At 36.4% G+C, this 13327-nt stretch overlaps 1 protein-coding gene across 11 annotated transcripts in view; it reads left to right on the forward strand.

Annotated features, from left to right (window-relative positions):
- Nucleotides 1-13327, forward strand: part of GPAM (glycerol-3-phosphate acyltransferase, mitochondrial) — a 68627-nt gene that overhangs the window by 29481 nt on the left and 25819 nt on the right. For all 11 annotated transcript variants that reach the window (XM_036827747.1, XM_036827737.1, XM_036827740.1 and 8 more), the window contains 4 exons: nt 445-567; nt 2781-2854; nt 5234-5347; nt 7064-7210. In XM_036827747.1, coding sequence (XP_036683642.1) covers nt 445-567; nt 2781-2854; nt 5234-5347; nt 7064-7210 — 458 coding nt within the window. The remainder of the gene's footprint in view (nt 1-444; nt 568-2780; nt 2855-5233; nt 5348-7063; nt 7211-13327) is intronic.

The following is a 13327-nucleotide window of genomic DNA, read 5'->3' on the forward strand; positions in this document are numbered from 1 at the left end:
GTTTTTCATTTAAAGTAAAATATTTTAAGCTATATTGTAACAACTTGTTTACTCTCTAAGTAAGGCCTTTGTAGTTCTTTTGTGGGAGTGTGTGATTTAAGAGGGAGTGAGGTGAATTGTTAGCATAGGGCTACAGGAGTCTGACTTTATTCCTTCTGCTACTGTCAGAAGGCTATCTGACCTTTTATAACTTAGTTTTTAAACCTTTGAATGCTGCGTTGAGTGTCGCCAGCTATTGCTATTCTTAGGTGCTCAATTTTTGCTTATGTTCCAAATGTTGGTCATAGAGGGAGCACCTTGAATGAAAAATCACTCTGAGAAACACATGCCACCAAAAAGAAAATATGTCAGAAGTTTCTCTTCTATCTGAAATAGCTTAGAGATCAAGTGGACAAGTATAATTTTCTTGTCATTCACACACTATTTTTCCTTAATATTTATTAGAGAGAGTGTGTTTTCAGACCGACTGTCTTCAGATCTGCAACCTTGAAGTGGAAAGAAAGCCTAATGAGCCGGAAAAGGCCCTTTGTAGGAAGATGTTGTTATTCCTGTACTCCCCAGAGCTGGGTAAGAATGCTACCTTTAATACCTTTGTTGACCTTTAATAAACAGAGTGAAATATGTGACATAGATTTCCAACTTTGTGTGAATTTTATTATTGTGTAGTCTTAATGGACTTAATGCATTTTTAGAACTTAGACCCATCTTTATAAACCAAATATTCCAAGTAAAGATGTTGTCTCAGTTTTTCTTTCCATTCATTTATTCAGTGAATATTGGTCTAATAGTTGATGCCAGGCTATATTTTGTTTTGTGTTTTCATTTTAATATGACTTTAGAGGGAGAGTAGATCTTACTTTAAGATAACCCTTCCAAAGAGTTGGTGGGAACCTTCATGTAACTTCAAGATGTTGAAATTTAGCACTGAAAGTTAAAATCCTAGCAAGATGAACGAGAGAGAGAGAGAGAGAGCGAGCGAGAGAGTGCGCACACACGAGCGTGAGCAGGACAGAATAAGAAATTAAAGCTGTGGCTTTGCCCTTTTGCTCAGTGTCTGTTCCTGCGGTGGAGGGGGGGGAGGGGGTTTCGGTTGACTCTGTGATAGTGAAGGATGGTCACTAGAATGTTACGATGAAGATTTAAGAAAGAGTGTGCATGGGCTCGTTGTTCGTATTTGATGAAAAAACACAAGCCATGCAAAATCTTCCACATTAGAGTGTAGTGTTTGAGAAGAGTCGATTGGATGAGAAGTATGCTTCTGAGGGCATTTTGCCAGAGGGATGAGTTAGCACAGGAATGTAGACTCTAATGTGGCTGTGTTCTAAGGCAGTAGAGTTACCTTTTAAAACGTATACCTGGATGGTAAGCTCTGTCTGGGATGGGCCAGTTATCAGGACATTTAAGTGCCATTTATTAACCCTGCAGTTTATAGAAGTTGCTTATAACCTGTGTGAATAGCTAACGGTGCTGTGAGAATTTTCCACTCAGGGTTGGCTTGGCAGAAAGTCTTGTATAAGGAATTTACTAATCTGAGAGAGATTTGTGTGATACCCAAGCAGTTTATGTTAAATATTCAGGTCTGCTCAAGAATATCTTGATAGAAATATTGTTCCTCTTAAATCACAAGTGCCTTGTTGCAAGAATATGGTGGAGGTGAAGGATCATGAACATTTCTAGTCTAGGAGTAAGGCCAGTTCAGATTAATAGGCCAGTAGAAATAAAGATTTAAATAGATCATGTGGCTTTTCTTTTTAGATCTGGCATCTCATCCAATTCTAATTTTGAATGCTTAAAAGATCAAAACAATACCTTAACTCTAATGTGTTCTTCAGTCAGAAGAGAGTGTAAGAAATTATTTGGTGGTGGTGATGGTCTGGGGTGGGGATAGGTGAGTAGTATAACAGATAATTGATTTTTGCCTAAATATAGTACCTGATAGAGCTAAACTTGATCTTATATTCTTCCATGGCATGTTTTTCTAAAATAATTTTTGTTTGACAGTATTTTTGTAGTAATTTTTTGACATTTGCTACTTTTTCTATGAAATCCTATTTGCCTTTTCTCTAAGGAGATATCACTTAAGTATTTTGATGTCTTTTGTTGAGGGTACATTGTGCTTTCTCAGCATTTATTTGTGGAAAGTTTACCTTTTTGCCCACATTGTTAAAGTTATGGCCTTTCTCTTTTTAGCAGAGCTACTTCTGGATTATCTTTCAAGATTACCTGTAAAGAGGGTGACCTTTAGCCATATGTTTTCTCATTAAGTGGACAGTCATTTTAGGGGAATAGAAAGACCACACTCTTTGAAGCAAGATCTGGGATTGAATCCTAAACTTCTGCAAGCCTCAGTTTTCCTATCTATAAAATGGGGATAATAATTCTTATGTGTCAGGATTATTGGGAGATTTAGTAATCTCACAATAACTACATGGTACTTAGCATAGTATTTTTGTATTTTGAAAACACTGAAATCTCCAGTATTCCTGTCAGTGACTTAAGCCATCTCTGGCTTTAACTCTTTTTGGCTGGGGGTGGGGAGTAGGGCAGGAAAGTGAGAGGCAGTATTTCCTTTGCAAGGTGCTGAGGATTAGTTTTGAGTTTGAGACCTTCTTTGAAGGCTAAAAAGTAGTTTTCAGTAAAACATTTTTCTTCATCTCAGATTTTTGTAGCAATGTCTTACTTTATGCTTGAATTATAAAGTCCTCAAGGACTAGTAATGTGAGTCCTTCACCAGCAATCCAGTCGTATATTTATGTCTATGTTTATTTTGTTTTATGTAGGATAAATTTTTCAACCCCAGTATCCCGTCTTTGGGTTTGCGGAATGTTATTTATATCAATGAAACTCACACAAGGTAAAAAGACATTTCTTATACTTCTAATGCATGTCAAGAGAAAAATTCCACAATAACCAGTTAACACACTTTAAGATGAATCTCTTTATTTTATTTATTTTTTTTAGAGTTAATAAGATATTAACTTCTGACACAAAAGGCTTTATCTAAAAATTGGAACCTGAGAAGACCTATTGCTATTTCCTGCTGTAATTATATAATATTTTCATGAGTGTGTAGATATCACTTCTGGCTTTCTTTAACTTATTCAGATATTGATGTTGCAGCTGAAATGTGCCAAAATGTGACAGAGATTTGTGTGAGGAGAGGTGTAGGTTTGAATGTCTTATGATCTATTATTATTTTATACCTCAAAGAAAGTGTAACTTTTTGAAATCTGACTAATCTACAGAGTTTTGGAAGATATTTTTCTCTGTTGAGCAAATGTTCTTTGATTTATTATTAGCTTAAGACTTTTCTTAGAATTCTTACTTCCAAATTCCAGGCATATTGGGATGGGCTATTAGGCATCAGAGTGGGAAAAAAGAGGCTTTGTTCTAAGTGCATTTAGGCTACGGGATAAGGAAGGAGGGGGAATGTCTGCGAGACAAGAGAGAAACGGCAGCTAAAAATGCTACCAGTCCTTATAATTCTAAGAGTAAATGCCTGGAGTAGGTAAGTAGTAGGCTCAGGTGATGAGAAATACATGAAATTCCATTAAAAAACTGATCCAAGAAGTTAAATACTTAAATTTTAAGTCTTTCTGATTTTACTACGAATATTTTGATGATAATATTATAAGTGAGCATGATAATACTTGGGTATATATTAAGTTTTTTTTAAAAAATAGAACTAAAGTCAAGGGATGTGTTTTTTCCAATTTCCATGCTACCCTTTCTTCTCTCTCTCTCTTGCTCTCAAGTTTAAAGGAAAGAGGAGACATTTTTTTTCCTTTGGTTGACATGGTTAAGATCCTAAGCAAAAGGATCCCATTGAGTCTTTTCTTTACGTAAGTAGATATTTTACATACAAAACCGAGGAGTTCATTTGTGGTCCTCAGTTGGAGGCAGTTAAGAAAAAAAAGCATATGAGATACACACACATACACACACACACACACTTTTTAGCGTATGTTGTATTGACCAGGCAGTGTGGAACTATTCAGTGTAATAAGCTACCTGTGCAAGTGAGTTGGCTATTTAGCTCTTCTGTGTGTTGCATGAAGCATAGCCTAAACATTTTTACACACACACACACACACACACACACACACACACACACACACACACACACACACACACACACTGCTTTCAGTCCGTTGTGAAGGGATTTCATCAAGAGTTTGGGCTTTGTACATTCCAGTAATAATTTTGAAAATGTTCACTGATAGAAGAGTTTAGAATTAAACACTTAACTTATTGGGCTAAGTTTTCAGAGAAATGAGACAAAGGAAGGGAGGAAGAAAAAGAATGTCAGGAAGGAGAGATGAAGGAACATGTGATTCATAAACAGTTCTCCCTCAAATTACTTTTCCTCAGTTGAAGGCTTTTTGGATCTTTCCAGAATTAATTTATAATTGAAATCTTCTACTGTCTATATGCATATCATTATGGAGAAAATGATAATGAGGCATTATATAATCATTACAAATGGTTTCAAATCATCACATAATGAAAGTTTGTAGCATTCTTATTCTAGATCCCTGTCCTTAACCCCCATCCAGATAACACATAGTCACTGTCACTGATGGGAGTATGTCCTTTTCCTTAGGTATGCTGAATGTGTTTTTAAAAAAAGCCAAAAAAAAAAAAAAAAGCCACCCAAACAGTAGGAAATTCTGGCTTCATAAGCCCAGAGTACAAATATTCAGACCACTGTCTAGTTTCCTTGACTTCTCTCAACTGATCAGCTTTGTCAATTCAATTTGACAGTCAGTGATCACCTTAGAAGAATTACTGTAATGACAACAAAAGAATTAGCCCTTCATGGTAGGAAAAGACTCCCAAATTATTTTTTATGGCCCGTAGCTATAGATACAAGCTATATAGCTTATATATAAAGCATTCAACATATTTGGTTTTTCAAATTGTATTAAAGTAAGATGCTTTTATTTTTGTTTTTATATTTGGATTATTAGTTTGTGGAGTAACACTATTCAAGCATTAATACATAAATTCCAAGTTTAAGTTTTAGCTGAGAGTACATGAAGGAAATTAGAAATAAAACTCTGCATAGCATCCTGAACTACTTACTAAGGAGAATTTGCTACAGGAGAACCCTAAATCTCTGGAATAGATGAAATGAGGATTTGTTTTTACAGGAGGGGAACCTGTATAGTTTAAGCAGCTTGCTTTAGGTATTCCTAGAGTACTTCTCTGCTAAATCATTTTCACGTTGCAGGCATCGAGGATGGCTGGCAAGACGTCTTTCTTACGTGCTTTTCGTTCAAGAGCGAGATGTCCATAAAGGCATGTTTGCCACCAACGTGACTGAAAACGTACTGAACAGCAGTAGGTAAGGGTGGGACGCTGCTGTAAAGGGGAAATGTAGGGATGGGCGGTGGGCGTGGGGAAGTAATTTCCTTTATCAACCTTTAGTTTCTCTGGGACTCTGTCTCAAGAGGTGTTTATGTTTCCAAACGTTCAATGTTCAAGCTCCAGAAGGAAGCAAGGAAAGGCAAGAGAACAGATGGTTTTGGTGCCATGTGGGAATAGCAGTCTTGTTTTATGCATTAATAATTGAATGGGCTTCCAATAAATGAAAGGCGAGTTGGAGTTCAGATATGCACATATTTCCAGAGTTCTCTGTTAAGTGTTCTGTAATATGAATGTTTGGGACAATGCATTTCCTATTTTAGAGCCAGAAGAGAAGCCAGTTTGATATTTCTGTCAAATAATTGTTAAGTACCCGGGCACAAATTCTTGTATTAGAAAGTCATTATTAGAAATTTTAAGAGAGTGAGATAACTGTCCTTGCCCTCAGAGGATCTTGCTTAAAAATGGGAGAGACTGACTTGAACTCAAAAGGATTGGGGAAATCGTTGTGAAGCTCAGCCATTAGACTATGGGAGTTTGGGTGAAGGTTGGTTTCTATTCCACCTCATTGTTGTGGCCCATGTTAGACACCTACCTGGAATTTGGGAAGCTGGAGACCAGAGTGGATTGAAAGATGCTTAGAAATGCAAGCCCAGTGGTATGGTTGTTAAGGGCTGAACAGTAGTGGCACATAGTAGGTACTTTTATATTTATTGAAAAAATGAGTGAATAGTTGATAATGGAGATATAATAATTACATGAATTACTTGTGAAAACATTCCTGGCTGTATTGAAATAAATGCTATTCATGGAATAGACTTAGGGATGGTGCATAAGTGTCGTGTGGAATTGATCTTTTTGTAGTAACGAATGGTGGGGCTCTGTGGAGTTTTGCTGTATACTAGTCTAAAATCAGCAACAGTGGGAGAAAAAAACAATTATTTGAAACTCCCTTGGATGATTATATATTCTGTTTTCTAGGTAAAGCCCCTCAAGTATGTTTCATTCCATCCAGATATTTTGAGTAATAACTAGGATGTTAGAAGTGATGTAAGGAGGTTTAAACCTCATTCATTCTTCCCTAAGTCATGCGGAAGACTGGGTTAAATCTTCCCTTTTAGCTTACTGCTTACTGGTCTGTGCTGTTTAAGTCTAGAGCTGTGCCTTTTTAAAATTACTAGTTTGATTTGGAAAATACTCGTAAATATTTATGTCCACCTTTGATCCCTCCTAGAGAGTTTTACAAATAGTTCCACTAATAAGCCACAATGTGAATAATAAGTTTGGTCTCCAAAAGAAAAATCACACATTACTTTGGCAGTGGGCTTGGGATACCTCTGAATTATATGCCTAAAGGGATAATCTTCCTTTTCTTCCTTTCTGCCAGAGTGTAACTTTGTGTCCCTCACAGCATAACAGGAACATTCAAATTCACATAGTTGCTACCCAGTGAATTTGAATTAAATTTTCAAATCTGCCTTCCGGCTTCCTCAGGAATTCATTGATTTAGGAATATAATATCCTTAATGTTTAATAGACAGCCAAGGAAAGCACTTCTAACTTGAGCTTATTTCTTGTGTTATCACATAAAAGAGAAAGTATATTTTGTTTTGTGATTTATATTTGTAGTTTAGAAAATAATACAGAATGTAGCATAGAGCCAGTTACATTGTCTGTCTTTCCATTTTGAAATCAGAGTACAGGAGGCAATTGCAGAAGTGGCTGCTGAATTAAACCCTGATGGTTCTGCTCAGCAGCAATCAAAAGCTGTCAATAAAGTGAAAAAGAAAGCCAGAAGGATCCTTCAAGAAATGGTTGCCACTGTCTCACCGGCACTGATCAGGTATAAGAGGCAAAGCAGAAAACTTTCAGCAAGAGTCATCCTGTTTTGAGCAGACGGACTGAACCGTTGGACTTTCCTAGCACAATGCTCTTGGTCCAAAAGAGGTTTTAGCGTATTCTGATGTTAAAAACCAACTCCTCTTTTTATTCTTATTTAGCTGTCATGAGAAGTAGCACTTGGGAGGCTTCAAGGTGCCTTCATCTCTGTCAGCTGTTAGCAGCCATTGTATTACCGCTGACATCTTCTAGACTAGTTGTGAGCTGGGTTTCACACGCCCATGTCTTTTTGTTTCCTTTCAGTTTTATTGAGATATAACTGACATACAGCCCTGTATAAATTGAAGGTGTGCAGCGTAATGAATTGACTTCCATACGTCATGAAATGATGACCACAATGAGTTTACTGAACATCCATCATCTCATATAGATACAAAGTCAAAGATATAGAAAGAAATTTTTTTTCCTTGTGGTGAGAACTCTTAGGATTTACTCTTAACAATTTTCATATATAACATACAGCAGTGTTCATTATATTTATCGTGTTGTACGTTACATCCCTAGTACTTATTTATCTTATAACTGGAAGTCTGTATCTTTTGACTACCTTCATCCAATTCCTCCTCTCCCCACCACCCCTGGTAACCACAAATCTGATCTCTTTTTCTGAGTTTGTTTGTTTTGGAAGTATAATTGATCTACAACACTATGTTAGTTCCCGTTATATGACATAGTGATTCAGTATTTCTGTACATTTCAAAATGATCACTACTATAAGTTTAGTTATGATCTAACATACAAAGATATTACATAGTTATTAACTGTATTCCCCACACTACATTTCATACTTGTGACTCATTTATTTTACAACTGAAGTTTGTACCTCTTAATCTCCCTCACTTATTTCTTACATCCCCACCGGCCTCTCCTCTAGCAACCACCTGTTTTTTTTTCTGTATCTATAACTCTGTTTTATTATGTTGTTTTGATTTTTAGATTCCACACATAAGTGAAATCATACAGTATTTGTCTTTCTCTGTCTGACTTTTTTCACTTAGCATAATGTCCTCTAGGTCCACCCATGTTGTCACAAATGGCAAAATTTCATTCCTTTTTTATAGCTGAGTAATATTCCATTGTGTGTTTTTGGGTGTATGTGTGTACATACCACATCTTCTTTATCCATTCATCTATTGATGGGCACTTAGGTTGCTTCCATATCTTAGCTATTATAAATAATGCTGCAGTGAACATAGGGGTGCATATATAGCTTCTAATTAGTGTTTTCATTTTCTTCAGATAAATACCCAGGGGTGGAATTGTTGCATTATATGGTAGTTGTATTTTTAATTTTTTGAGGAATCTCCATATTGTTTTCCATAGTGGCTACCCCAATGTACATTCCCACCAACAATGTACAAGGGTTCCCTTTCCTCTACATTCTCCCCAACACTTGTTATTTGTTGTCTTTTTGATAATAGCCATTCTGACAGGGGTGAGGTCATATCTCATTGTGGTTTTTTTTTGAATTTTATTTTATTTATTTTTTATACAGCAGGTTCTTATAGTTATCCATTTTATACATATTAGTATATACATGTCAATCCCAATCTCCCAATTCATCCCCCCCCCAGCTCCCCCCCCCCCACTTTCCCCTCTTGGTGTCCATACGTTTTTTCTCTACATCTGTGTCTCAATTTCTGCCCTGCAGACCAGTTCATCTGTACTGTTTTTCTAGGTTCCACATATATGCGTTAATATACGATATTTGTTTTTCTCTTTCTGACTTACTTCACTCTGTATGACAGTCTCTAGATCCATCCATGTCTCTACAAATGACCCAATTTCATTCATTTTTATGGCTGAGTAATATTCCATTGTATATATGTACCACATCTTCTTTATCCATTCGTCTGTCGATGGGCATTTAGGTTACTTCCATTTCCTGGCTATTGTAAATAGTGCTGCAGTTAACATTGGGATGCATGTGTCTTTTTGAATTATGGTTTTCTCTGGGTATATGCCCAGTAGTGGGATTGCTGTGTTACATGGCATACTGTTCTCCATAGTGTTATATGGCATATTGTTCTCCATAGTGGCTGTATCAATTTACATTCTCACCAACAGTGCAAGAGGGTTCCCTTTTCTCCACACCCTCTCCAGCATTTGTTGTTTGTAGATTTTCTAATGATGCCCATTCTAACTGGTGTGAGGTGATACCTCATTATAGTTTTGATTTGCATTTCTCTAATAATTAGTGATGTTGACCAGCTTTTCATGTGCTTCTTGGCCATCTGTGTGCTCTCTTTGGAGAAATGTCTATTTTGGTCTTCTGCCCATTTTTGGATTGGGTTGTTTTTTTTTTTTAATATTGAGCTGCATGAGCTGTTTATATATTTTGAAGATTAATCCTTTGTCCGTTGATTCGTTTGCAAATATTTTCTCCCGTTTTGAGGGTTGTCTTTTCATCTTGTTTGTAGTTTCCTTTGCTGTGCAAAAACTTTTAAGTTTCATTAGGTCCCATTTGTTTATTTTTGTTTTTATTTCCATTTCTCTAGGAGGTGGGTCAAAAAGGATCTGGCTGTGATTTATGTCGAAGAGTGTTCTTCCTATGTTTTCCTCTAAGAGTTTTATAGTGTCCAGTCTTACATTTAGGTCTCTAATCTATTTTGAGTTTATTTTTGTGTATGGTGTTAGGGAGTATTCTAATTTCATTCTTTTCCATGTAGCTATCCAGTTTTCCCAGCACCACTTATTGAAGAGACTGTCTTTTCTCCATTGTATATCCTATATCCTTCTTTGTCATAGATTAGTTGACCATAGGTGCGTGGGTTTATCTCTGGGCTTTCTGTCCTGTTCCATTGGTCTATATTTCTGTTTTTGTGCCAGTACCATACTGTCTTGATTACTGTAGCTTTGTAGTATAGTCTGAAGTCCGGGAGCCTGACTCCTCCAGCTCTGTTTTTTTTCCCTCAAGACTGCTTTGGCTATTCGGGGTCCTTTGTGTCTCCATACAAATCTTAAGATTTTTTGTTCTGGTTCTGTAAAAAATGCCATTGGTAATTTGATAGGGATTGCACTGAATCTGTAGATTGCTTTGGATACTATAGTCATTTTCACAATATTGATTCTTCCAATCCAAGAACATGGTATATCTCTCCATCTGTTTGTATCATCTTTAATTTCTTTCAGCAGTGTCTTATAGTTTTCTGTATACAGGTCTTTTGTCTCCCTAGGTAGGTTTATTCCTAGGTATTTTATTCTTTTTGTTGCAGTGGTAAATGGGAGTGTTTCCTTAATTTCTCTTCCAGGTTTTTCATCATTAGTGTATAGGAATGCAAGAGATTTCTGTGCATTAATTTCGTATCCTGCAACTTTACCAAATTCATTGATTAGCTCTAGTAGTTTTCTGGTGGCATCGTTAGGATTCTCTATGTATAGTATGTCGTCTGCAAACAGTGACAGTTTTACTTCTTCTTTTCCTATTTGGATTCCTTTTATTTCTTTTTCTTCTTTGATTGCCGTGGCTAGGACTTCCAAAACTATGTTGAATAATAGTGGTGAGAGTGGACATCCTTGTCTTATTCCTGATCTTAGAGGAAATGCTTTCAGCTTTGCACCATTGAGAATGATGTTTGCTGTGGACTTGTCGTATATGGCCTTTATTATGTGGAGGTAGGTTCCCTCTATGCCCACTTTCTGAGAGTTTTTATCATAAATGGGTGTTGAATTTTGTCAAAAGCTTTTTCTGCATCTATTGAGATGATCATATGGTTTTTCTTCTTCAATTTGTTAATATGGTGTATCACATTGATTGATTTGCATATATTGAAGAATCCTTGCATCCCTAGGATAAATCCCACTTAATCATGGTGTATGATCCTTTTAATGTGTTGTTGGATTCTGTTTGCTAGTATTTTGTTGAGGATTTTTGCATCTATATTCATCAGTGATATTGGTCTGTAATTTTCTTTTTTTGTAGTATCTTTGTCTGGTTTTGGTATCAGGGTGATGGTGGCCTCATAGAATGAGTTTGGGAGCGTTCCTTCCTCTGCAATTTTTTGGAAGAGTTTGAGAAGGATGGGTGTTGGCTCTTCCCTAAATGTTTGATAGAATTCACCTGTGAAGCCATCTGGTCCTGAACTTTTGTTTGTTGGAAGATTTTTAATCACAGTTTCAGTTTCATTACTTGTGATTGGTCTGTTCACATTTTCTATTTCTTCCCGGTTCAGTCTTGGAAGGTTATACCTTTCTAAGAATTTGTCCATTTCTTCCAGGTTGTCCATTTTATTGGCATAGAGTTGCTTGTAGTAGTCTCTTAGGATACTTTGTATTTCTGCGGTGTCTGTTGTAACTTCTCCTTTTTCATTTCTGATTTTATTGATTTGAGTCCTCTCCCTCTTTTTCTTGATGAGTCTGGCTGATGGTTTATCAATTTCGTTTATCTTCTCAAAGAACCAGCTTTTAGTTTTATTGATCTTTGCTATTGTTTTCTTTTTTTCTATTTCATTTATTTCTGCTCTGATCTTTATGATTTCTTTCCTTCTGCTAACTTTGGGTTTCGTTTGTCCTTCTTTCTCTAGTTCCTTTAGGTGTAAGGTTAGGTTGTTTATTTGAGATGTTTGTTGTTTCTTGAGGTAGGATTGTACTGCTATAAACTTGCCTCTTAGAACTGCTTTTGCTGCATCCCATAAGTTTCGGATCATCATGTTTTCATTGTCATTTGTCTCTAGGTATTTTTTTAGTTCCTTAGTGATCTCTTGGTTATTTAGTAACATATTGTTTAGCCTCCATGTGTTGGTGTTTTTTACGTTTTTTTCCCTGTAATTGATTTCTAATCTCATAACGTTGTGGTCAGAAAAGATGCTTGATATTATTTCAGTTTTCTTAAGTTTACTGAGGCTTGATTTGTGACCCAAGATGTGATCTAAACTGGAAGATGTTCCTTGTGCACTTGAGAAGAAAGTGTAATCTGCTGTTTTTGAATGGAATGGCCTATAAATATCAATTAAATCTACTTGGTCTATTGTGGCATTTAAAGCTTGTGTTTCCTTCTTAATTTTCTGTTTGGATGATCTGTCCATTGGTGTAAGTGAGGTGTTAAAGTCCCCCACTATTATTGTGTTACTGTCGATTTCCTCTTTTACAGCTGTTAGCAGTTGCCTTATGTATTGAGGTGCTCCTATGTTGGGTGCATATATATTTATAATTGTTATATCTTCTTCTTGGATTGATCCCTTGATCATTATGTAGTGTCCTTCCTTGTCTCTTGTAACATTCTTTATTTTAAAGTCTATTTTATCTGATATGACTATTGCTACTCCAGCTTTCTTTTGATTTCCATTTGCATGGAATGTCTTTTTCCATCCCCTCACTTTCAGTCTCTATGTGTCCCTAGGTCTGAAGTGGGTCTCTTGTAGACAGCATATATATGGGTCTTGTTTTTCTATCCATTCAGTGAGCCTGTGTCTTTTGGTTGAAGCGTTTAATCCGTTTATGTTTAAGGTAATCATCTATATTGTACGTTCCTATTACCATTTTCTTAATTGTTTTGAGTTTGTTTTTGTAGGTCCTTTTCTTCTCTTGTGTTTCCCACTTAGAGAAGTTCCTTTAGCATTTGTTGTAGAGATGGTTTGGTGGTGCTGAATTCTCTTAGCTTTTGCTTGTCTGTAAAGCTTTTGATTTCTCCATCGAATCTGAATGAGATCCTTGCTGGGTAGATCTTGGTTGTAGGTTCTTCCCTGTCATCACTTTAAATATGTCATGCCACTCCCTTCCGGCTTGTAGAGTTTCTGCTGAGAAATTAGCTGTTAACCTTATGGGAGTTGCCTTGTATGTTGTCATTTTTCCCTTGCTGCTTTCAATAATTTTTCTTTGTCTTTAATTTTTGCCAATTTGATTACTACGTGTCTCAGCGTGTTTCTCCTTGGGTTTATCCTGTATGGGACTCTCTGTGCTTCCTGGACTTGGGTGGCTATTTCCTTTCCCATGTTAGGGAAGTTTTCGACTATAATCTCTTCAAATATTTTCTCTGGTCCTTTCTCTCTCTCTTCTCTTTCTGGGACCCCTATAATGCGAATGTTGTTGCATTTAATGTTGTCTCAGAGGTCTCTTAGGCTCT

This window comes from Balaenoptera musculus, chromosome 16 (genome assembly GCF_009873245.2).
Source record: "Balaenoptera musculus isolate JJ_BM4_2016_0621 chromosome 16, mBalMus1.pri.v3, whole genome shotgun sequence".
NCBI classification, from domain to species: Eukaryota; Metazoa; Chordata; class Mammalia; order Artiodactyla; family Balaenopteridae; genus Balaenoptera; species Balaenoptera musculus.